Source organism: Coffea arabica, chromosome 2c (assembly GCF_036785885.1).
Source record: "Coffea arabica cultivar ET-39 chromosome 2c, Coffea Arabica ET-39 HiFi, whole genome shotgun sequence".
Lineage (NCBI taxonomy): Eukaryota > Viridiplantae > Streptophyta > Magnoliopsida > Gentianales > Rubiaceae > Coffea > Coffea arabica.
Genome location: NC_092312.1, coordinates 2,427,474 through 2,449,543, shown reverse-complemented (window position 1 = coordinate 2,449,543; position 22,070 = coordinate 2,427,474). Strand labels below are relative to the sequence as shown.

Sequence of the window (22,070 nt, the reverse complement as noted above, 5' to 3'; positions counted from 1 at the left end):
TGAAATCAATGAAACGTGGATGTTTATGCATCCCTTTAAGTTGCATTCGATCAATTCATATCCTTCTACATTCATTAGTGCATTGATCTCTTCCAATGCCTTATTGACACACTCATTAGACTTAGATTTCATTCCTTAATAATTAATTGTACACGTTATCCCCTTTAGGTGGAAGGCTTTGAAGTCTCTCATTTCCACATAATTGAACCCACCAAGAGGGGTCCAATGAAATAAAAAAAAAAAGAATTCATTTCCTTGTTCTATTCTTTCTATTAGCCTACAATGTTAAGCTTACAACATCTTTTTATTAGGTTTACAAAAACATATGATCCAGTCTACATGATGTATCATCAAATATACAAGAAGAAATAGATAGTACAATTTTTCTTTTTATTTGTTATTCGTTTGGATTTTCGTGCTTTTCAAAAATAATTTTTTTAAATACACCACTATAGTAATACACAAATTAAAATAACTCAAAAAAAATTTTTTTTTTCATATACACTGCTGCTACAGTAAAATTTTTCAAAAACACATCCACGAATGACTAATCCAAACAGTTTATTCAAAAACAGGAGGGTTAATACAAAAGTCTTTGGTCGATACGAAAGTCTTTGTCCCACATATTTCGTCTCGACTCCATCTCTCGCTTGACTAATAATAAATAGGGTGGGGAGATTTTGTCAATACGAAAGTCTTCTATGTTTGGTAAATGCTACTCCATTACACGATGAACATCTGGTCATTAAAGCAACAATTACGCATTCATAGTTCTTCCGTTCACATATGCAGCCTCTTTCCGGGAGATCGTTAGCAACAGACTCTCTATTCCAGCAGCGAGGAAGGGGAACAGGAGCAAAGGCCATCTCCAGTAAGTCAGTTTCTATTATTAATAAACTCCATCGCTTTCCAGCACAGAGGCCATACTCGGGTGAATTAGCATGAGTAGATTTCGGAAACCAATTTATTATTGTTAACCATCAACGATGCAAGCAATGCAGCAGTTTAGCCATGGTAAAATAGAGGATGGAAATGTTAGAGAGGCCGGGTTGAGTAGAAAACAGGTGGAGTTCATAGATTAGCATTTATATTTTCAGAGATGACACATTTCGAAAATTTTCCATTACAGACATTAGAGGACTCTGCGCTGTCGTTCATTCTTTTGTACTTTCTGGATGCTAAACAAATTCAACATGAGATATGAATTTCTGATTCCAAAAATGTAGTAACATTCCATAATGATTCTAGAACAAGTTGGTTGGTTATCTAGATAATGAATTTTTAGAATTTGGACAAAGGCTGTTTAATCTGTAATGGACATCAACAGAAATCCCCAAAATTCGATTGCACGCCTCAGTTCCGGAGGCGCATTGCATTACTCAATCGAAGCAATCCTTCCCGCTTAATCCTCTTTTATAGCAGCAGATCTTTTTCTTTCTGGCTAGTGTCTGTGTAGCTGCTGCTTATCGTTTTCTTCTTTTCCTTTTCCCCTTTTTTTCCAGCTAAACACAGGAAACCGCTGCACAATTGTTATTGGCCTTTTGGTGGTCAACAAAACTCTTTTCAGCTAAGCAGCTAGGTTGTTAAAGTAACCTGGCAGAAGGTCTGGAAGCTGAAAGGTTGCGGTGGCATAAACTAAAGGAGGGAGGTAAAGATGAGGGAGCAAGGGCAAAGCATGCTCAATGGATCAGGGGTACATAGGCCTTCCTGGGAGAAGATTTGGCTTCCAAAGGTGCTAGCTAAGAACACTATAGGGATATTTCTCTTGATTCTTCTATGCATCGGGGCCTTCTTCTCTACGCGCGTGCTGGATTCTTCTGTTATTGTAAGTACTGGACCTCCCTCCTCAGCACTTCTCATAGTTTGTGTTCTTGATGCTGCGTGCGTTATGTACCAGTATCTCATACTCTCAATTTCGCAACTTGCAGTCACTCTCCATAAATTCCCTAAAGAAATCAACTTTTTCCGCCATAACATCACATAATCAACCCGGGAATAAACAAGTCGAAATCCCGCTCAATTGTTCACTTGGTGATGCTACCCTGACCTGCCCAGCCAATTACTATCCATCACGGTATTCAGCACGAAATCCTGACCCTCCCTCAGCGGCAACGCAGCCCACGTGTCCGGACTACTTCCGTTGGATCCACGAAGATCTGTCGCCCTGGAAGGAGACCGGGATTACAGAAGCCATGGTGAACATGGCCAACAGGACGGCCAATTTCCGACTGGTAATACTGAATGGAACGGCGTTCGTGGAGACCTATGAGAAAGCGTTCCAAACCAGAGACACCTTTACTCTGTGGGGGATTTTACAGCTGCTAAGGAGGTACCCGGGCCAAGTCCCTGATTTGGACCTCATGTTTGACTGCGTTGACTGGCCCGTCATCAATAAAGATTCTCACTCTGGGCCCAACGCCACGGCCCCGCCCCCTCTGTTCCGCTACTGCGCTAACGATACCACGTTGGACATTGTTTTTCCCGATTGGTCATTCTGGGGTTGGTACGGACTTCGTTTATTTATTTTATTTATTTATTCATTCTGGGGTTGTTTAACAAATTTTGTTTTTCTCCTCTTAATGGAACGATTTATTTTCAGGCCTGAAATCAATATAAAGCCCTGGGAGGCTCTGTCTAAGGATCTCAAAGAAGGGAATGAGAGGAGCAGATGGGTGGACAGGGAGCCGTATGCTTACTGGAAGGGCAACCCTCAAGTTGCAGAAAAGAGGATGGACTTGCTCAAGTGTAACGTTTCAGACCAACAGGATTGGAATGCTCGTATTTATGCTCAGGTAATAACTAAGATTTTACGGGTAGCTCGAGTGGTTTCGATCCCCCTCTTTAGGGCATGTCGATCACGATTCGAGTCGTAGGTGTACCTCGTTCGGAGTTCAGATTAGGCGTCTTCCCCCGAGCTTCAGGGGATTAGTCGGGTCGCAAGGCCCGGACACCCTTTGGTGAAAAAAAAAAATAATAATAATAATAATAATAATAACTACGATTTTACATACGTGGCAACAACTTGGAGTATTATGTAGCCATAAATACGCTTTTATTAAGGTGATGAGATAGATCGCATTATAATAAAGACTGGAGGCAGTTTGTACTTAGCACTAGTTAGTTATTAAAAGCTTTTTGGCATTTCTCCACATTCACAGGACTGGGGTCGGGAACAGCAGCAAGGTTACAAAAAGTCCGATTTGGCAAGCCAATGCATCCACAGGTATATGAGAGTAACTAGTTTAAATTGGCTTTCATGTCTCCTTCTTGACCTGGAAATTTGTTGCTCTTTTTTGTCATTTCCCAAATTCCATGTCTTCTACTGTGATGCCTCTTCCTTTCGTCCTTCCTGGATATTACTTGTGTAGTTGGCCCGCGCTTGACGCATATATGCATCTCTAGTATCTTCGTACGTTTCTTTGTGCTCACTTCATCCAGAATTGAAATCATTCCTTCATTGTTTGAATTGTACAGATATAAAATCTACATAGAAGGATCTGCTTGGTCGGTCAGTGAGAAATACATATTGGCCTGTGATTCTGTAACTTTGCTAGTGACGCCAAAATATTATGATTTCTTCACTAGAGGTTTGACGCCTTTGCAACACTACTGGCCCATAAGGGAGGATAACAAGTGCAGAGCTATAAAGCATGCTGTTGACTGGGGAAATAGCAAAATAGAAAAGGTAATTTCTTGATCCATATTATCTGCAATATTCAGACTTCAACTTGGTTCATCATTGCTTATATGGCAGGGAAGTATTAATCGTTGGCTTCAGATTCTGCTGCACTTTGATTGATCAATCAGGGGTTAATCTCTTTGGAGATTTATCATCATCTGAAATCAGGGGTTAACCTCTTTGGAGATTTGACATCTTGATACATAACTCTCAGAATTTTTTATCTAATTGGCAGTTTTGCTTGAATCTGTCAGTGAGGATAAATAATCTGTCATTTCTTTCTTCACCTAATGGGAAGAATTTTAAGTTAATGGTTTCGAAACTTGTGTGCTTTGTTCCAGTGTTGCATCTCTATATAATAAAAACGTCATGATAACAAGCTTGTCAGTTGGCTAATGTTGAGGCCCCAGGAATTAGACGTCTTGGATTCTAATTCCCATGCCCCTCCCCCTCTTCTTAAATCCCACTTCTCTGCTAGGGGGGGAAAAAAGGGCTTTTGAGCAGATATATTGATACTATTTTTGGTTGATGTATATAACAGGCGCAAGCCATTGGCAAGGCAGCAAGTAATTTTGTTCAAGACGAGCTGAAAATGGACTTTGTCTATGATTACATGTTTCATCTCTTGCGTGAGTATGCGAAGCTTCTAAAATACAAGCCTAGCGTCCCTCCAAAAGCAATTGAACTTTGTTCTGAATCGATGGCTTGCCCTGCTCAAGGTCAGGAGAAGAAGTTCATGATGGATTCCACAGTTAGAGGTCCTAGCAGTGAAACTCCTTGCGGCATGCCGCCTCCTTATGACCCTGCAACTCTACATTCTATTATTGACAGAAAGCGAAACTCGATAAAGCAAGTAGAGACATGGGAACGACATTACTGGGATCAAAGAAGTAAGCATGTTTAGGAGTATATTATCTCGTTTTCATCCTGTTTGTATAAAAAATGTGCATGACACTGAAAAAGGTGTGTATTTTCAGACTTATAGCAAAAGATGTGCATCACAAAGGGAACCAGGTTTCTTTGTTCATTCAGCTCTCGACAGAGATGGATCTTAATTACGATGGAACGCTAGATAGCCAATTCTTGATCTCATACATAAAGTGCAGACAGAGATATGGATGTCCTTATTCTCTTTATTCACATATTGCCTTTCAGAAACAAAAAAGATAGAAATGTGTGAGCCTGCAAGATCTTGGATCCTTCCTGTCGGATAGTTGCTGGACAAATTGAGGGTTGAGACAGATCAAAAGATCCTTGTGCAAGTGCAAAATATAACATTCTCGCTCCACTCCAAGTCCTACCTGCAACATTCTCACAACTTGGCTTTGGAAATCAATGGCAGCAGCACATGCACTTGCAGATTCTTCCATGCTGACCTTGCCAACTGAGATTTCCAACAATGGAGGAACATCCTCTCAGGTGATTGCGTTCAAGATCCAGCAGCTGAAGCTGAAAGAGCAGGCGATGTTCTGGAGTTATAGTTACTTGGAACATATTTTATTATTTTTAAATAGTCGTGGCAGTATTCTGGAGGAATAGTTACTCGGAACATATACTATTATTCTTGTGTAGTCGTAGTCCCGTCTTTTTTTTTTTTTTGGTCGAAACGAATAGTAGTAGTCCCGTCGAGGTCTCAGAATTTTAAGTCTGCAGTATCTCTTTTGGTAGTTCTCCCGTACGCTATTTTTAGTCAAAGTGAAGTGAAAGGTTCAACGAGGGAAAATGCAGATTTATAGAGTCTGAGTGTAAAAATTGCCATAATTAAACGAGGAAAAATGAAATGAAAGGTTCCAAAGCAAATTGTACGCTATTTAGTGATTGAATCAAATACGGGAAAACAATGAGCAAACTTATTTCTTTTATCATTTTTTTCTTTGCAACACAGAAGAAGTGCGTCTATTTAAATTAAAAGAGAAATTGTGCAAAGTGCAAAATATATGATAAAAAAATTCTCCTATTCTTTTTGATGAGATATAATTTTTTCAACTTTTTTTTTTGTTAATTTTGGGATAGTGTGTAAAACTTACAAGATAGAAATGAATTTTACTTTTTTTTTGAGATGATAACTGTTATATAACCTATTTTATCCTATACTAAGGAGAAAGGTATGAAGAGATCCAAGAAAAATTTGAAGGGAACTAAACTACCACCGAATCAGACAGGTGCATTACGTATTTCACTTTTTTTTTTTTTGTGTTAATTTTGGGATAGTGTTTAAAACTTACAAGATATAAATGAATCTAACTTTTTTTTTTTAGATGATAACTGTTATATAACCTATTTTATCCTATACTAAGAGGGGATGGTCTGAAGAAACTCAAGGGTAATTTGAAAGAGACTAAACTTCCACCGAATCAAACGGATGTACTATATACTCGTTTAAATTTATTAAACAGAGTCACTTAAAGTGATAATTGATAGAAGACAAGATTTGAACATACTCTACGAACACAAAGCTTTAATGCTTTGGTGGTGGTGGTCAATCTAACTAGTTAGTTTTTTTTTTTTTTTTAAACGTTAGTTGACCTATCTTGTGGGGACTCCAACAAAGACAGTGGGAATTGGAAGGCCATTCGAATGTAACCTTTTAAAATTTTATTGCCGTACTTTCACTTTGCTCTTTTTATTTTATTTTTTGAGCAAAACTGTTCAATTTCATTGATGGAAAGAATAAGCGCTTGCACGTTAGGGGGGCCATCTTTACATTTACTATATATATATATATATTTTGTCGATACAAGAGTGTTCGGATTAATTCTTACGTGGCCCGACTAATCTCTTGCGGCCCTGTCCGGTGCCCAACTCAATCCGAACGCGATAAGTGTACGGAGAAATCCAACGGACTGAAAACTCGAATTTGGAACCTTAAGAATCATTGGTGAGAGATGGCCGTACCATCCACGCGGGGCTTACATTTACTATATGCTCGTGCTGCTCCTATATGTACATACTTTGCTGTCTATCAAAACATGGTTGCTTCTACTGTGCAAAGTGCGAATTTCTTCCTACCATGGGCAGAACCACTACAATCACAACAACTCAGCCTGGGACCATTGTGAAAAGCTTACGAGTCCACATAGGCTTTGGCAACCGGCAATCATAGGTGAATTACGTAGCAGAGGAACGTGGGACTTTCTAAAGGACTTTTTTTTTTTTGAAGGACTTTCTAAAAGATTAAAAGGGGGGAGAGAGAGAGGTCATTTTTTTTTCAAAAATAAAAATAAGAAAGAATTAAATATTTTTATTATTTTAAAATCATTTTACTTTTTTGTTTATCACTCAATTCCAATCCTAATACCGACAACTTTAAAGTAATACGATAATGTTAGAATCTTCTTTATTTTTTTTCTTTGCAAAATATAATTTTCTGTTTTCTTCTTTCCTATCTCTTTTTCTTTTCATAATATTAATAAGTGTAAAAAATAAATTTGAAAAATTTTAGTTTTATGTTTTGGGATCTTTTAAAGTGAAAAAAAATGATGACTAACCATTCCAACTTTTTTATTTTTAATTATATATAAAAAAAGGTAAATGCATTTAAAATTTTTTTTACTATACTAGTTAGATTAACAACGAGGTAAAATGCCTAGAAAATAATGTTAGGGATTAAAGCGACTGTATCACTATAATTTAAAGAAATAAAGTAACAATAATAATTAATAATGCTATAGAATAAAAGGGTATTTTTGTTCAAGATTTATTGACATGTTGAGTTGAATTATTTATGGGGTTAAATGACCAAAAGATCACGTTAAGGGGTAAACTGATAATAGTGATATAGTTTAAGGGAGGTAAAGTGATAATAACCCTTTTAATTACTTGCATACACTTATAAATGTCATGTACACCAGTATAATATGAAATTAAAAAAAATACTAGAACAAATTGAAAGAGTGAAGAAAATTTTGAAGAAAAAGAAGTAGGAAAAAGGGAAAAAATGTAAAAGGTATACGTGTATTTTTTTAGTTACTACCAAACATTTCATGGGTTCAACAAAAACCCATTATCATTAACTAATAATAGTGAGAGTGAATAATAAACTTTCAGTAAATAATTAGTTTTAGATTAGTTTTAGTTACTTGGTTCAGCAATAAAGTTGGCCATCATAAGAGAAATTGAAGGAATTTTTCACAATCATATGCATAGAAATTAAATATTATTAAAATTAGAAAATGATGGCATCGGATTCATGTTTTGAGAAAAGAAATTTGGCATTTAATGTCTTATTGTCTCTTGATTCTTTATGTTCCCCTAATTGAGCATTTACCTAGATGATGATTAATTTATCAACCAAATCTAATGCATAGACATATATGCAATTTAGTCCTTTAGAAAGTCCTTCAAAAAAAAAGTCCTTTAGAAAGTCCCATGTTCCTTGCTACGTAATTCACCTATGATTGTCTACCGGTTGCCAAAGCCTATGTGGACTCGTAAGCTTTTCACAATGGTCCCAGGCTGAGTTGTTGTGATTGTAGTGGTTCTGCCCACCGTGCATAGGCAGGTCAGCTTTCCACCATAGATGGAACCATCAAAACATGCATCCACACTTGTTTACCATTTTCGTTTCGGTCCAAGTCACATTCACCTTTTGCATTCACACTTTCTGCCTTTACCATTTTCTACTTCTCTTGTTTAGGTTTGATTTCTGATTTTTTATTTTTTTTACAGTTGCTTACACCAGTCATAACTTCTTTTTTTAGAGTTGTCTCGAAATCAGACAAGTGGAGATTTTACCTTATTTGCAAAATATCATCTGAAATACATTTTTAAATTATTTTTTATTTTATATATATATTACATTATAAAAAATGTTAAATTAATTATTTAAAATAATATTTTAAATACGCTTCATTATGCTTTCTTTTAATGCATCAGACGAGATTTAAACCTCATCATGCGCCAAAGAATTAAAAGACGCTCAGCTCTTGATGACTATCACGCCAAAGACCAATTCCACCAATCATAAGTCATCCCACCCACACTTGTTGCCTCTTGGTCTTGGCTCGTTTTCCTTTATCTATTTTTTATTTTTTTGCCCAATAGTCTTGTAGACACCAAATTCAAAAAATGGGTCCCATAATTTTTGTCTTGACTCCATCTCTGACATGATCAATAAGTGAGTCAGATTTGGTGAACATGGAAAATTTTCAATAATGCGTTCATTACGGGACTAACATCCGGTCATTAAAGGTGTTAAACACTTTCAACAGTGTCCATAGTTATTCTCAGTACAAATTACAGCTGTTCATCTTCTCTCTGGGAGATTGTTTTAAGATACTACTACTATATAATGTTTTAAAATACTGGTATAAACTATTCCAGCGATAAGCAAGGTGAACAGGAACAAAGGCCACGTCCGGTAACTCGGTAAGTCGTTTCGTCAGCGTTAAGAAACTCCGTTCCTTTCCGGAACACCCGTCATACCCGCCCGGTGACTTAGCATTATATTAATACATTCTGATGAACAATTTTTAAAGGGACAAAATGTCATATTTAAGTGATTTGTTTCAAAAAATTCAGGCCAGTATGTTGTGCATTTGTTTGATCCGGTGGTGGTTCAGTTCCCTCTAAATTTTTTCTGAGCCTCCTTAGATCCGCTCCCTCCTCCTTAATGTAGAATAAATTAGATTATACAACTGTTGTCGTTTTTTAAAAAAAAAAAAGTATACTAGTTCCGTGAGACGCAGCTTATCCATGGTCAAATAGATTTTTTTTTTTTTTTGAAACAAGTCAAATAGAGGATTCAAATCCTGTTATAAGTCTAGGTTGAGTAGAAAATATTTGTTCGGGTGATATTTTTTCTGTACATTGTACCATTTGAAATAGTAGACTGAGTGTGTTTGGATTGTAAATTATTTAAAATAATTTTATAAAAAAAATTGTATCACTTTTTTTATATGATGTATGTGAAATAAAAAAGTGATTGAAAAATGTGTTAATGATGCAAACAAATTAGTGTGTGTGAATAAGATGTAAATAAAATGAAATAATAGAGAATCCAAAATTATTCGTTTTTGTAGTCATTTAGGGTCTGTTTGTTTCAATGTAGAATATTTTCCCTAAGAAAACATTTTTAATGAAAATGCTTTCCTGGAAAATATCTAATTTTCCCTTCATTTTCTGGTGTTTGGTGCAATTTTAAGATAATGTTCCAAAAAAATTAAAATCCTCCGACAATAATATTGTCCTCGGATTTCTCTTTCGGTAATTGCTACTACTAATTATCATTACCTCTACCCACCTCATCAGTCACCACAAACAATCCCCAATCCAAATCCTTTCAAGTCCCAAAAAATAAATTAAAGACCATAACCAAGAACTCACAATCTCCCAAACCTAGTTGAGTATCATTGTAATAAAAAGTTTAAATTATTGATTGAACCATTATAAGAAATTAAAAATTGTAACTTGATGTTTATTGTATTAACTCTTCTTCTAAAAGTATTCCTCCTGCCTCCATTGGCTTCACTTTTTTTTTCCTTCTCCAAAGCTTCTCAATGTAAAGCCCAATTTAGATCTAGAATTGCATAATCCATAAATGTGTTTGTGTGGAGCAAGTGAAAATGAATAGTAGGGAGGAACATAAGAAAGAAGGGAGCTCGAAGAGGTGGAAAGTTGTGGAATTTGCAGAAGCAAGTGCAGGGATGTTGCTCTTGATTTGATCTCTGTGATGTAGTACTTGATGGTTTTTTACAATAGTCAAGTACCAAGGAGACTAGTAAGTCACGATAGTCGTCGGAAATTAACTTCCGTATCTTAATTCCGGAAGTCATTTTACACCAAGTTATGTAAAAGATTTTCTACTGGAAAAAATTTTCCTGACCTCTTTTGCAGCCAAACACCAGAAATTGAAGAAAATATTTTCTGGAAAAGATTTTCAGTCCAAACAAACAGAGCCTTAGATAGATGATCTTTACCTCCCCGAAAAAAAAAAGGACAACTTTCTGTACTGCAATAGAGTGTGGTTTACGCGGCTGCCTTTGTCATTTAATTTTGTTTATTTTCGGGATGCGAAACAAATTTGGTATCTTCCAAATAATCTCGGGTAAAATTTATAAAAATTCGGAGAAACACACAATTTAGCAAAGTATTAATAAACCAGTCCTTAGGATCTCAACGGACACTACTTTAATTAATGGATAAAATATACTAATGATAGGAGTAGTAAATTAGTAGTATTATAAATCCTATAATTTGATTGCACGCGTCAGGCGCCGAGGCGGATTACAATTTGATTGTTGATGTGAGAAAAAGCAAAAGTCGCCAGGAATCACGAGACTCGCACTACGTCACGTTTTGGGTCCGGCGTTGTTTTTCTAAGCTACCCTCGAGAACTTTCGCCAAAACGCATCCTTTTTTTTTTTTTTTTTTTGCTTAATCCTCTCTAATTCCTTGAGTTTCCAAACGGCAATTTTTTCGATCAATACTCCCCTTGTCCTCTACTGTTTTCTCTTCTCCGCTGTACAGTTACTTAGAGGATTGGCCCGGTGAAGAAACCGCAGAGTTAGGCAATTGGCTGGGCAGCATCATCCTTCATCATATACTACTAATTCTTTTCCTTTCCCACTTTTTCCCTTCTGGGCCAGTGTCGGTGTAAAGCTGCATCTCAAATTCAAAGTCTTCATTTTTCCCTTTTGTTGCACGCTAATCTCAAAAAACCATTGCAAATTTTTCTTCGATTGGTGGCTAGTAAGGCAATTATATTCAGCTAAGCAGCTTAAAAAGGGCAAGAGGACGGGAGAAGTTTTGCCGGCTGAGAGGTTGCTGAGATAAAACTGAGGTGGTAAAGGATGAGGGAGCAAGTGCAGAGTATGCTGAACGGATCAGGGCAGTATAGGCATTCCGCTGAGAAGATCGGGCTTCCAAGACTGCTAGCTAAGAACACTGTAGCCAGATCGTCTCTGGCGATATTTTTCTTGATTCTTCTGTGCATCGGAGCCTTCTTCTCGACGCGTTTCCTGGATTCTTCTGCTACTGTAAGTACTTATAACAGATTTCTAGTGCTTCTGCTACAGTAAGTATAACAATTGACAAGCCGTCAGATTTCTAGTCTTCTGCTACTGCAGTACTATAATTCACTGCCGCAGAGTACATTGTGCTCATCTGTCTCTGACGCCTATCACCCTGCAAGAATAACTTGAAAATTTTTGGAATTTGTTGCATCGTACTCGTATTTATTACTGTACCTAGAGTTTTTTACTTTTTTATTTTCCGTACAATTTATTGGTCAGTAAAACTGTAAAAACCTTTTTGCGGTGCTAATTCATCACAATTTTTATTTTTATTTTTTTTGGTTAAATAGAAGTTAACGCATTGAACTGATAACTAAGTAGTGTGTTTGGATTGTAAGTTATTTGAGATATTTTTAATGTAACGCTTTCTGTGATACGATGTATGTGAAATAAAAAGATAATTGGGAAGATAAAAAGGTGTATTGAAAATTATAATGATGATGTAAACAAATATATTTGGACAAATAACTTACAATCCAAACACACTGAAAGTAACTACGGTATGTAGGTTTTTTTTTTTGTTTTTGTCAATTTATAGTTGTGAAAGAGGCAAGTTATTCATATTTTCATGGTTGCATTTGAATATTGCAAATTTTGAGATTAAGGTCCTGTTTCATATCCTATTTCGTCACTTAAACTTAATCTATAAGAATTCAGACATGTTTGATAATAAAACAAGAACATATGAATAAAATTTGTTTCCTCACTTAAACTTAATCAATGTTTGTTTTATTCACTTGCTACTACTATCTCATACTCGATTTCATTTCACTATTGGCAGTCACTCTCTGTGAATTCCCCAAAGAAATCAAGTTTTGCCACCATCCCCGTAAACCCCAAAAACCATAGACATAAACTTGAAATCCCGTTGAATTGTTCACTGGGTGACGCTACCCGGACGTGCCCACCCAATTACTACCCATCAAAATTTTCAAAACCAAACCCTCACCCCTCTTCAACCACAACACAGCTCACGTGTCCGGACTACTTCCGTTGGATCCATGAAGATCTATGGCCCTGGAGGGAGACTGGGATTACAAGAGCCATGGTGAAGACGGCTTCCAAGACGGCCAATTTTCGACTGGTAATACTCAACGGAACAGCTTATGTGGAGACCTATCAAAAAGCATTTCAAAGTAGAGACACTTTTACTCTATGGGGGATTTTACAGCTGCTTAGAAGGTACCCGGGTCAAGTTCCTGACTTGGATCTCATGTTTGACTGCGTTGACTGGCCAGTTATCAAGAAAGATACGTACCATGGGCCCAATGCTACCGCTCCGCCCCCTTTGTTTCGCTATTGCGGGGATGATACCACATTGGACATTGTTTTTCCAGATTGGTCATTCTGGGGTTGGTACGAACTTTATTTTGTTCCATTGCGTTGTTGTAGGCGTTTCTGTGGTTACAACAGCACAATCAATCAGGATTCCTGACGAGCTAATTTTGATTTTTCTTTAATGGAACAACAATTTCCAGGCCTGAAATCAATATAAAGCCTTGGGAGGCTTTGTCCGAGGATCTTAAACGAGGGAATGAAAGGAGTAGATGGGTGGATAGGGAACCGTATGCTTATTGGAAGGGCAACCCCCATGTTGCAGAAACCAGGATGGACTTGCTCAAGTGTAATGCTTCAGACAAACAGGACTGGGGTGCTCGTGTTTATGCTCAGGTAATGGTTTTAGTTTTTGCATACCCGGACAAAGTTTACATCATCTAGAAGCTTGCATTGCAAAAACTAGTTAAGATTTTACACATCTTGTATAAGCAGTTCTGCATTGTAGCCATAGTACAAAAATATTCTTGATTTGTTCTATGATCAAATGCAAAATGGCACACTCTAAAGTTGAGCAGTTTAGCTATGTAACTTAATTCTGGAAGGCTTCGGTTAAGCGAAGGTGTGTATCCACGAGGAAAGACACGTTATTTGGTAATATTTCTGGTGGATTTGCCATTTTCTAAAATTGGCCTCTCATACATGGAAGACCTCAACTTGCACTTGTTTTATCTTATGAACGAGGAATCATCACTAGATTTTCCATAGAAAGCACCATTCTTTAGTTACTGCCAATTTGCATCTAAGATGGATTTTTCCAAACTTGTAGAAGAGATCTAGAAACTATTACTGACAATCTATTAATGCTAACAATTATGGCATTCTATACTCTTAACAGGACTGGATTCAGGAACAGCAACAAGGTTACAAACAGTCCGACTTGGCAAGCCAATGCATCCACAAGTATGAGATGATTTAAATTGGCTTTGATGTCTTCATTTTACCCGGGAACTGTTGCTCATTTTTCCATTTCCAAAGCCCCCCCCCCCTCCCCAAAAAAAAATCTTCTATATGACATCTCCTCTTTTTAGTTATTATTTATGTGGTTGGTGCGTGCTTGAATAGATTGCCCAAACATATGCATGTCAAGCATTCGCACAATGGTTTTATCACTTATGTGCTGCTTTGTCTACTTAATCCAGAATTCAATTGATTCCCCCCTCCTCTCTGAACGATGCAGATATAAAATCTATATTGAAGGATCTGCATGGTCAGTCAGTGAGAAGTACATTTTGGCCTGTGATTCTGTAACTATAGTAGTGAAGCCTCGATACTATGATTTCTTTACAAGAGGTTTGATGCCTTTACAACACTACTGGCCCATAAGGGATGATGGCAAGTGTAGATCTATAAAGTATGCTGTTGACTGGGGAAGTAGCAATGAGGAGAAGGTAAGCTCTTAATTCAGACCACTTGCAAGATTCAAACTGCATCTCTTTTTGTACCATTATAGCTTATATGGGAGGAAAATTTATATTGATCGGCTTGAGGTTCTGCTGCATGTTCATTTATCACTATTTAAAATCAAGGCTAGCCTTTTGATATTTGACATGTTAATTGATAGCAGTAGTTTATCAGTGATTGTGAAAATGCTTAACTAATTTGATAGTTTTGCTTGGATCAGAGTATAGAAGATTAGTTACTCCTTCCATTTGCTTGTGGAACTTGTGTTTTTATCTTACCATTGTTGTGGTCATTCTAACAGAATCTTGATAACAAGCTATTGAGCAGATTTGTTTAAGGACTGTGTTTTGCTTGACGTATATCACAGGCGCAGACCATTGGTAAAGCTGCAAGTAAGTTTGTTCAAGATGAGCTGAAAATGGATTTTGTCTACGATTACATGTTTCATCTATTGAATGGGTACGCAAAGCTTCTCAAATACAAGCCTAGTGTTCCTCCAAAAGCTATTGAACTTTGTTCAGAATTGATGGCTTGCCCTGCAAAGGGATTTGAGAAGAAGTTCATGGTGGATTCCACAGTTAGAGGCCCCAGCAGCGAAACTCCTTGCGTCATGCCGCCTCCTTATGACCCTGCAACTTTTCATTCTATAATTGACAGAAAACAAAGATCAATACAGCAGGTAGAGACATGGGAACAACAGTACTGGGATCATAGAAGCAAGCGTGTTTAGGGTTTAGAGCAAGTTTTCTTTGCATCCTGTTTATATATAAAAATGTGCATTAGCATAGAAAATGGTGCACATTCAGGTTTTTAGTCAAAAGATATACATCCCAAAACCAACCGAGCAGATGTCTCTGTTCAATCATTGCAGCAGCAAGTGTATATTTTACAGTTTATAGAGAGAGTATTTGGAGCACACAGGCCGAATTGAAGTTCCATTAAATAGCAGACGAACGTGAAGTTTAACTGTGGGATGCGATCTCAGTCACAGACGATGACAGATAACAGAGGGGGGCTTCGCACGCTTGAGCAATGCTATGTCAGACAGACGGAGGCCTTGGTGGTGAATTATTTTTGAAATTGAGACTTTTAGGCCGGAATTCGGTGTATGGACCATGGGTAGCGAGGCTTATGGCTGTGGACCACGCGCACAGGCACGGACGTTACATGAAAGGCCCATCTTCATGACCCACATGGCTACGCGCAATCCATTTCTCTGAGACAAGCAGCAGCAGGGGTAAATGCCGGTAATCTGTAGCATCATTACTCAATTATGTTACGTGGGGGATCTGTCTGTTCGATTGGAACTTGAAAACATAGACAGCTGTATGGATGTTCTCCCTCCCTCTTTTTCTATCTCTATTTCGTGGCTAAAGCATATATTGATATATCCTCTGTACTTTCCAGCTGTACTCTCTCTCTCTCTCTCTCGTGGCTGAAGCATTTATTGATATCTTCTATTTTTTCCGGCAAATACTGCCTGCCATATAAAAATATCACACGAACAACTTAAGCACACGGCGAAGCTGAGACCGAGCTTTCGATGATTCCGTAAACTAGAAAACACTAGAGAATGGCTGTTTAGATGTCATACCCTGAAAAACTCAATCCAGCTAACGAGGGAGAGCCTTGTATTAGTTCTCTTTCTTATTTTGCCTAGGAGCCTAGTACTCCTCAGTTTTCTTTCTTATTTTGTCCTGGATATTATTTCATAGCTACATTATTAGTTCTAGTGGCTGATTAATCACTTTTCCTTGTCTGTGCATAGGCCTTGTTTGGCAAGCAATCTTTTGGCCAAGTTAGTTTGTTTCAAAATTTTAAATAATTTTAGTTACAATAATCTTTAAAAACTTCTTAAAAATTTTAAATTATACACTTCAAAATATTCAAAAATTTACACACTTCAAAATTTTTTTTTACAACTTCTACAGTAAAATTTTAAACAAACATTTCGAAAACTCACTCGCCAAATGGGTCTTTGTTCGGACAAAAGTTGGATTTTGAGTCCTCTTTTATATATATTTTTTTGGGGTATTAAACCATTGTTTTCCATCTAGATCATCTTTTTTATGTTTTTCATGAATATATTTTTTAATAATTTGTTTATTTTATGTGTATCAAATAGTTACAGTATATTTCTGTATAAAAACTCTAAAAACTAGCAATACAAATGGGATCTTATGTTTTTTAGTGTTTCAAAACAAAATGGAAAAAGAATCTTTTCTTCAAGATCACGAAAATGATTTATTCCATATGTTCGGTACAGGTTACATGAAAACTTGCTTGACGAGAAACGATAACTACAGTGGGTGATGTATATTTGAACAGAACGTCTGCGATGGGTGAAATCCATAGAAACGGCTCAGCGTGGATAGGGCTGCAAATGAATCGAGCCGCTCGAGTCCAGTTCGATCAATATCGAGCTCGAGTTGGCTCGAGTCGAAATCGACCTCGAACTCGAGTTCAAAATATTAAACTCGTTAGCTCGCGAGCCAAGTATATATATATATAATATTTTTTTTATTTTAAGCATATATATTTTTTTATTTTAAGTGTATATATATTTTTTATTTTCTTATTTTAATAGTAAAATTACATATATATCCTTAATATTTTATTATTTATTAAGAAAAAATATTATTTTATTTATTTTTTAAAATATAAAATAATTATTTTATTTTTTTTGAGTTCGAGTCGAGTTCGAATTTGATAAAATTTAGTCGAGATTCGATTCGATTAGCCCAAAATTCAATTGGACTTGACTCGTTTGTAGTCCTAATCGTGGACTCGAGGAGGTGTCAAATTTTAAATCCCAATGACAAAAGCAGTACTAAAATAGAAAGTGACAGATTCTTCGTTCGTAAGATACCAATACTATTCAATGCATCGACTCAACGTGAAGCTGGTTTCTTTTTTTTTTTTTTTTTTTTCCAACAAACGGCAATAACGTGAAAGTTGGCTTTGTTAAGGCCTTGTTATTTTTTTTTTTCATAATTTTACAAAAAATTTATTGGTAGTGATATACTCGTAGTCGGCAATCCGATGACGTATCATTTTCTTTGTATGTCCTCTGCCCTGCCATTAATCATTTTCTCTGTGTGTCCTCATCCCCTGCCAATAATTTGATTCTACGTACCGCATAACCGGTAGACGATAAGCTGGAGCTGCAACAAAATCAAGTCCGAAGTTCCAAGAAGCTCTTTCTCTCTCTTTTTTTTTTTTTTTTTTTTTTCTCTTCTTCGCGCAATTCGGATTTATCTCTTTGGGCGTCGCTCGTATGGCTTCTTCTTCCAGTTCGCCGTTAGCAGCAGTATAGAATTCCAGATCCAGCTTGTTTTTCCCAAAAATTAGTTGACCTCGCAAAAATTCTAAGCATGATGGCTCTGTTCAAACCTAAATCTTAGATTAGATTCCGAAACCATTCAAATAGGTAGTAAACGAAAAGATATTATTGTAGAATGTCGCAAGCATTATTGTAAGCTGCGGATCGGTCGGAGTCGGAGTTGCAGAATGCAGGCAATTAAAGACAGAGCACATATAAAAGAGCATCGTCTTCGCAATCAGCATTATTGGCGATCTTCTGTACTGCCACTTTTGTTCTTAATCATTCTCTCCATTGCCGCAATTGTTTACACGCGCCTGCTTGACTCTTCCGTACGTAACTTTCTCACTGCATACCTTACTTATCTCCTTTTTGTTGTTTGGGCTTTGTGGTCGATCCCCCCATTCCTTGTGCTTGTACTTGCACTTTACAGGGATTTGTGTTGTTAGACTGATCATTTTCCTTATCATACCCAGCCTTATTATAATACAGTGGTACCAAACGTTTGAGCATTCTTTTACTCACCACCAGTTCTTGAGTGCGAATTTTCCTTCCTTGTTATGCAGAATCCCAAATGTTACCACAATTACCAATTACGGTTGCCTTTTTCTTTTTTTTTTTTCAGTTGTACAAGCTAGTTACGTAAAGAATTTATGATGGTAAACTTAATTAAGGTTCAAGTTAAACCATTTGTTTTCCATGATTTAGATGCTAATTAGAGAACGGGAACAAAAAATTAAGAACTCCCTTCAAAAAAAAAAAAAAAAAAATTTTAAGAACTCAGATTTTGACGCTACAATTTTCTTAACCTTGTGCAGTCGATTGCTCAAAACTACTCAGAGCATTCCATATTCACAGGCATAACATTTCACAACTACCACAGTAGAGAGTATACCAAGAAAACCACCCAATCTGATGAATTCCCCGTAAAGAAAGTTGAAATCCCGCTTAACTGCACAGCTGGAATCTCGAAGCGGACCTGCCCAGCAAATTACTACCCATCACAGCTTCTCGTACAAGATCAGAACATTGCTACAAGTCCTCCTCAACCTGCGTGTCCAGATTACTTCCGTTGGATCCACGAAGACCTATGGCCATGGAGAGAAACAGGAATTACGTTGGAGATGCTGAGCATGGCTAGGAAGACAGCCCATTTCCGATTGGTTATAGTCAATGGAAGGGCTTACATGGAGAAGTTCAGGAGGTCGCATCATAGCAGAGACACCTTTACGTTGTGGGGGATTCTTCAGTTATTGCGCAAGTACCCAGGTCAACTCCCTGATCTGGAACTCATGTTTGACTGCAACGACCGGCCGGCTATCATGAAGGAAGTTCAAAGCGGACCAAATTCACCGGCCCCGCCGCCGTTATTCGCTTACTGTCGAGATGATGCCTCCTTGGACATTGTTTTTCCAGATTGGTCATTCTGGGGATGGTACGATTTGCTTATTCTTGGCATGCATCTACAGACATAATCAGATTCTTTAAATTTTTTTCCTTAAAAAGAAAGAAGAAAAAGCTATATACGTACGATGCAACAGATTCGTCTAATGATCACTACCCCTCTATTTTATTCCAGTACAAAGATTCTTGTGTGAAAATCCATGTGGGATCGAAGATGAGAAATGCATTGAGAAGACTTTAACCGCCGAGCATTTTTCTTTTAGTTCTGAATTATCATTCTAGGCTTTTCTTTTGGAAAAAAAAAAAAAAAAAAAAAGAGGAAGAAGAAGAAAAACTTTTTTAGGAGTTAGCTTTACCTGTATCGAAGAACGTGGGGTTTAAGTTTGTTTACTCGTGAGAAAAAATGTTGCAGGCCAGAGCTGAATATAAAGCCATGGGAGTCATTGTCAAAGGATCTAAAAGAAGGGAATGAGAGGAGTAGATGGGTAGAGAGGGAGCCACATGCTTACTGGAAGGGGAACCCTGCAGTGGCACGAAACAGGTTGGATATGGCAAAATGCAACGTTTCAGACAAACAAGATTGGAATGCTCGCATTTACTCTCAGGTACCACAACCTCATTCTATTCGGCGATGCATTTTTTAGTGTTAAACTGGAGTTACACGTTTCTAGAATAAAGTCCCATTTGGCAGTGTCACTAAATTATCCTTCTTTTTCATTATAATTGATTTTAACATAAAGGTCAATTGCATAAAGATCTCACAGATTATACTTTGTATAGGACTGGATTCGTGAGCAGCAGCAAGGTTACAAACAATCTGACTTAGCAAGCCAATGCACACACAGGTAGAGTAGACCTTTACGGTGATTACTGCTTGCCATCTCTTGTCTTCGCTTGTGGTTGATCCCTTTTCTGGCCTTTTTGTTACTCTGTACATGGTAATCATTAACTCTAGCCAATCACTAGTTTAGTTCGAATATAAGGGGCAAAATTCACTCTTATTAAGGTGTGTGATATGATGTGTAGCATTGTTTTTTTTTTTACACATGACCCTTCTTTTTCAAGGTTTAATGATAGCTGCTATTTGCCTACTTTAGTTGAACTTTGATCTTGTAACTCCTAACTGCCCGAACCATATATACAGATACAAAATCTATATCGAAGGCGTTGGATGGTCTGTGAGTGAGAAGTACATTCTCGCCTGTGATTCTCTGACCTTACTAGTGAAGCCACGTTATTACGATTTTTTTGCAAGAAGTTTGATGCCTTTGGAGCATTACTGGCCGATAAGAAATGATGACAAGTGCAGATCAATAAAGCATGCTGTTGACTGGGGCAACACCCACCCGCAAGAGGTAATTGATGGCTTAATTTGCACCATGGCCAACCTTTCTCATTTACAAAGATTCATATACACGACAGGCACAAGCCATTGGGAAGGCAGCAAGCAGTTTCATACAAGAGGAGTTGAAGATGGATTACGTGTATGACTACATGTTTCACCTGTTGAGCGGATACGCTAAGCTATTGAAATTCAAGCCTGGTGTTCCTCGAGAAGCGGTCGAAGTTTGTTCCGAGTTTATGGCTTGTCCTGCACAGGGATTGGTGAAGGAAATGATGATGGAAACTTTTGCTAGAGGCCCATCCGATGCACCGCCATGCACAATGCCTCCGCCTTATGATCCACAAACTCTTCATTCAATTTTGGAGAGAAAAGAGAATTCAATGAAGCAAGCTGAGACGTTGGAGAAACAGTATTGGGACGCTCGAAATAAGCATAACTAGTTATGCATTTTTACCTTTCTGCCTGCTTCCTCTTTTTGCCCATAAGCGTTAACCAATTTTAACGTTTTTAATCCACATAAAAAATGGACAGACCTTTTTTAATTTAATTCATTTTTGCATGTGGTAGAAGTCTTTATTAAAATTTGAAAAGGTTGAGGGTTTCTTCAAAAAAGAAGCAAAATTTTTCCTTCAATTTAAAGAAAAATAAAATTTGTCAAGGAGTAAGTAAGTTTGATTACTGAAAGCGTAAATTTCTATTTGTGATTAAACTTACTGCTTTAGGGACATACTTACTAATTTTCCTATATACGATACTATAAAATCCGACTTGTCGCCAAAGTCAATTGAACTGGCAGTATAAATTTACCCCATTAGCATGACTCACGAAGTGTAGCATTGTCCCATAAGAGTGGAAGTAGAGGATTAGTGGGCTAAACTCCTCTTCATTGCAATGGAGAGAATTTCTCCCCATTAGATCCTAATAAAATTAATTTAAAAATTATTTTCGAAAATCAACACCATTCATAATATATTTCATCACTGGTATAAGTTATACATAAAATTTAATATGAAATTGACTAAATTTTGTTGTTTTAACCATTATAAATTTTGATTCATTCTTCATTGTTCAAATGTTTCATATAAATTGAATGTCAAAATATTCTCAAAAGAATATCAGTTTCTAGTATGTTGATCTAACGATTAACAGAAAAGTAATGACACAATCGAATTATTTTATAAAGTAATTTAAATAAGGTAATATTATTGTACTCTCCATATATTATTTGCACTCCCCGTATTCCATATTTTTTTTATAAGACCATATTTCCCCTTCCCTAATTTCATCTCTTTGTTTATGAGTTAACTTTTCTAGATTTTCTCTCACATTTTAAAACCAATTAATTATTCCATTACACATGACAATGGCTAATTTAATATTGTCACTAATATGTATTTATTTTTCTATAAAACTTCACGAAATTATATGATGCCAAAGATCAATCTAGCAATATAATATGAACAGATTCCAAACTTCAAGCCCAAATAAATAAATAAATTCCAAGCGTCTAAGATGACCAAAAACTAAGTATAACTACAACGTCTTATAAATAGGATACTAATACTTTAA

At 36.8% G+C, this 22,070-nt stretch overlaps 3 protein-coding genes across 4 annotated transcripts; all 3 read left to right on the top strand.

Annotated features, from left to right (window-relative positions):
* The first annotated feature begins 1,066 nt into the window (after positions 1-1,066).
* LOC113725030 (uncharacterized) lies at positions 1,067-5,402 on the top strand. Its single transcript, XM_027247993.2, has 7 exons — positions 1,067-1,825; positions 1,929-2,503; positions 2,600-2,792; positions 3,159-3,223; positions 3,475-3,685; positions 4,221-4,569; positions 4,657-5,402. Exons 1-7 carry the CDS (start codon positions 1,655-1,657, stop codon positions 4,662-4,664), a joined length of 1,572 nt encoding a protein of 523 aa, XP_027103794.1. The 5' UTR covers positions 1,067-1,654; the 3' UTR covers positions 4,665-5,402.
* A 5,505-nt stretch (positions 5,403-10,907) lies between these two features.
* On the top strand, positions 10,908-15,842 carry LOC113725029 (uncharacterized). Of its 2 annotated transcripts, none has more exons than XM_072073405.1 (6): positions 10,908-11,655; positions 12,473-13,047; positions 13,170-13,362; positions 13,865-13,929; positions 14,207-14,417; positions 14,732-15,842. In XM_072073405.1, exons 1-6 carry the CDS (start codon positions 11,470-11,472, stop codon positions 14,765-14,767), a joined length of 1,266 nt encoding a protein of 421 aa, XP_071929506.1. In that variant the 5' UTR covers positions 10,908-11,469; the 3' UTR covers positions 14,768-15,842. The 2 variants fall into 2 exon arrangements, with proteins under 2 accessions (XP_071929506.1, XP_027103793.1); XM_027247992.2 differs by having other exon boundaries at positions 10,914-11,655; positions 14,798-15,842.
* A 1,820-nt stretch (positions 15,843-17,662) lies between these two features.
* On the top strand, positions 17,663-21,060 carry LOC113725028 (uncharacterized). The gene is made up of 6 exons (XM_027247991.2): positions 17,663-18,084; positions 18,571-19,187; positions 19,569-19,761; positions 19,937-20,001; positions 20,301-20,511; positions 20,579-21,060. Exons 1-6 carry the CDS (start codon positions 17,941-17,943, stop codon positions 20,939-20,941), a joined length of 1,593 nt encoding a protein of 530 aa, XP_027103792.1. The 5' UTR covers positions 17,663-17,940; the 3' UTR covers positions 20,942-21,060.
* Positions 21,061-22,070: the final 1,010 nt, after the last annotated feature.

Coding starts and splice junctions, on each gene's coding strand:
- LOC113725028 (XM_027247991.2), top strand. CDS start 17,941: ATGCAGGCAATTAAAGACAGAGCACATATAAAAGAGCATCGTCTTCGC. Junction 19,762..19,936: donor ATGCTCGCATTTACTCTCAG/GTACCACAACCT, acceptor TACTTTGTATAG/GACTGGATTCGTGAGCAGCA. Junction 20,002..20,300: donor GCAAGCCAATGCACACACAG/GTAGAGTAGACC, acceptor CCATATATACAG/ATACAAAATCTATATCGAAG.
- LOC113725030 (XM_027247993.2), top strand. CDS start 1,655: ATGAGGGAGCAAGGGCAAAGCATGCTCAATGGATCAGGGGTACATAGG. Junction 2,504..2,599: donor GATTGGTCATTCTGGGGTTG/GTACGGACTTCG, acceptor ATTTATTTTCAG/GCCTGAAATCAATATAAAGC. Junction 3,224..3,474: donor GCAAGCCAATGCATCCACAG/GTATATGAGAGT, acceptor TGAATTGTACAG/ATATAAAATCTACATAGAAG.
- LOC113725029 (XM_027247992.2), top strand. CDS start 11,470: ATGAGGGAGCAAGTGCAGAGTATGCTGAACGGATCAGGGCAGTATAGG. Junction 11,656..12,472: donor TCCTGGATTCTTCTGCTACT/GTAAGTACTTAT, acceptor CACTATTGGCAG/TCACTCTCTGTGAATTCCCC. Junction 14,418..14,797: donor GAAGTAGCAATGAGGAGAAG/GTAAGCTCTTAA, acceptor CGTATATCACAG/GCGCAGACCATTGGTAAAGC.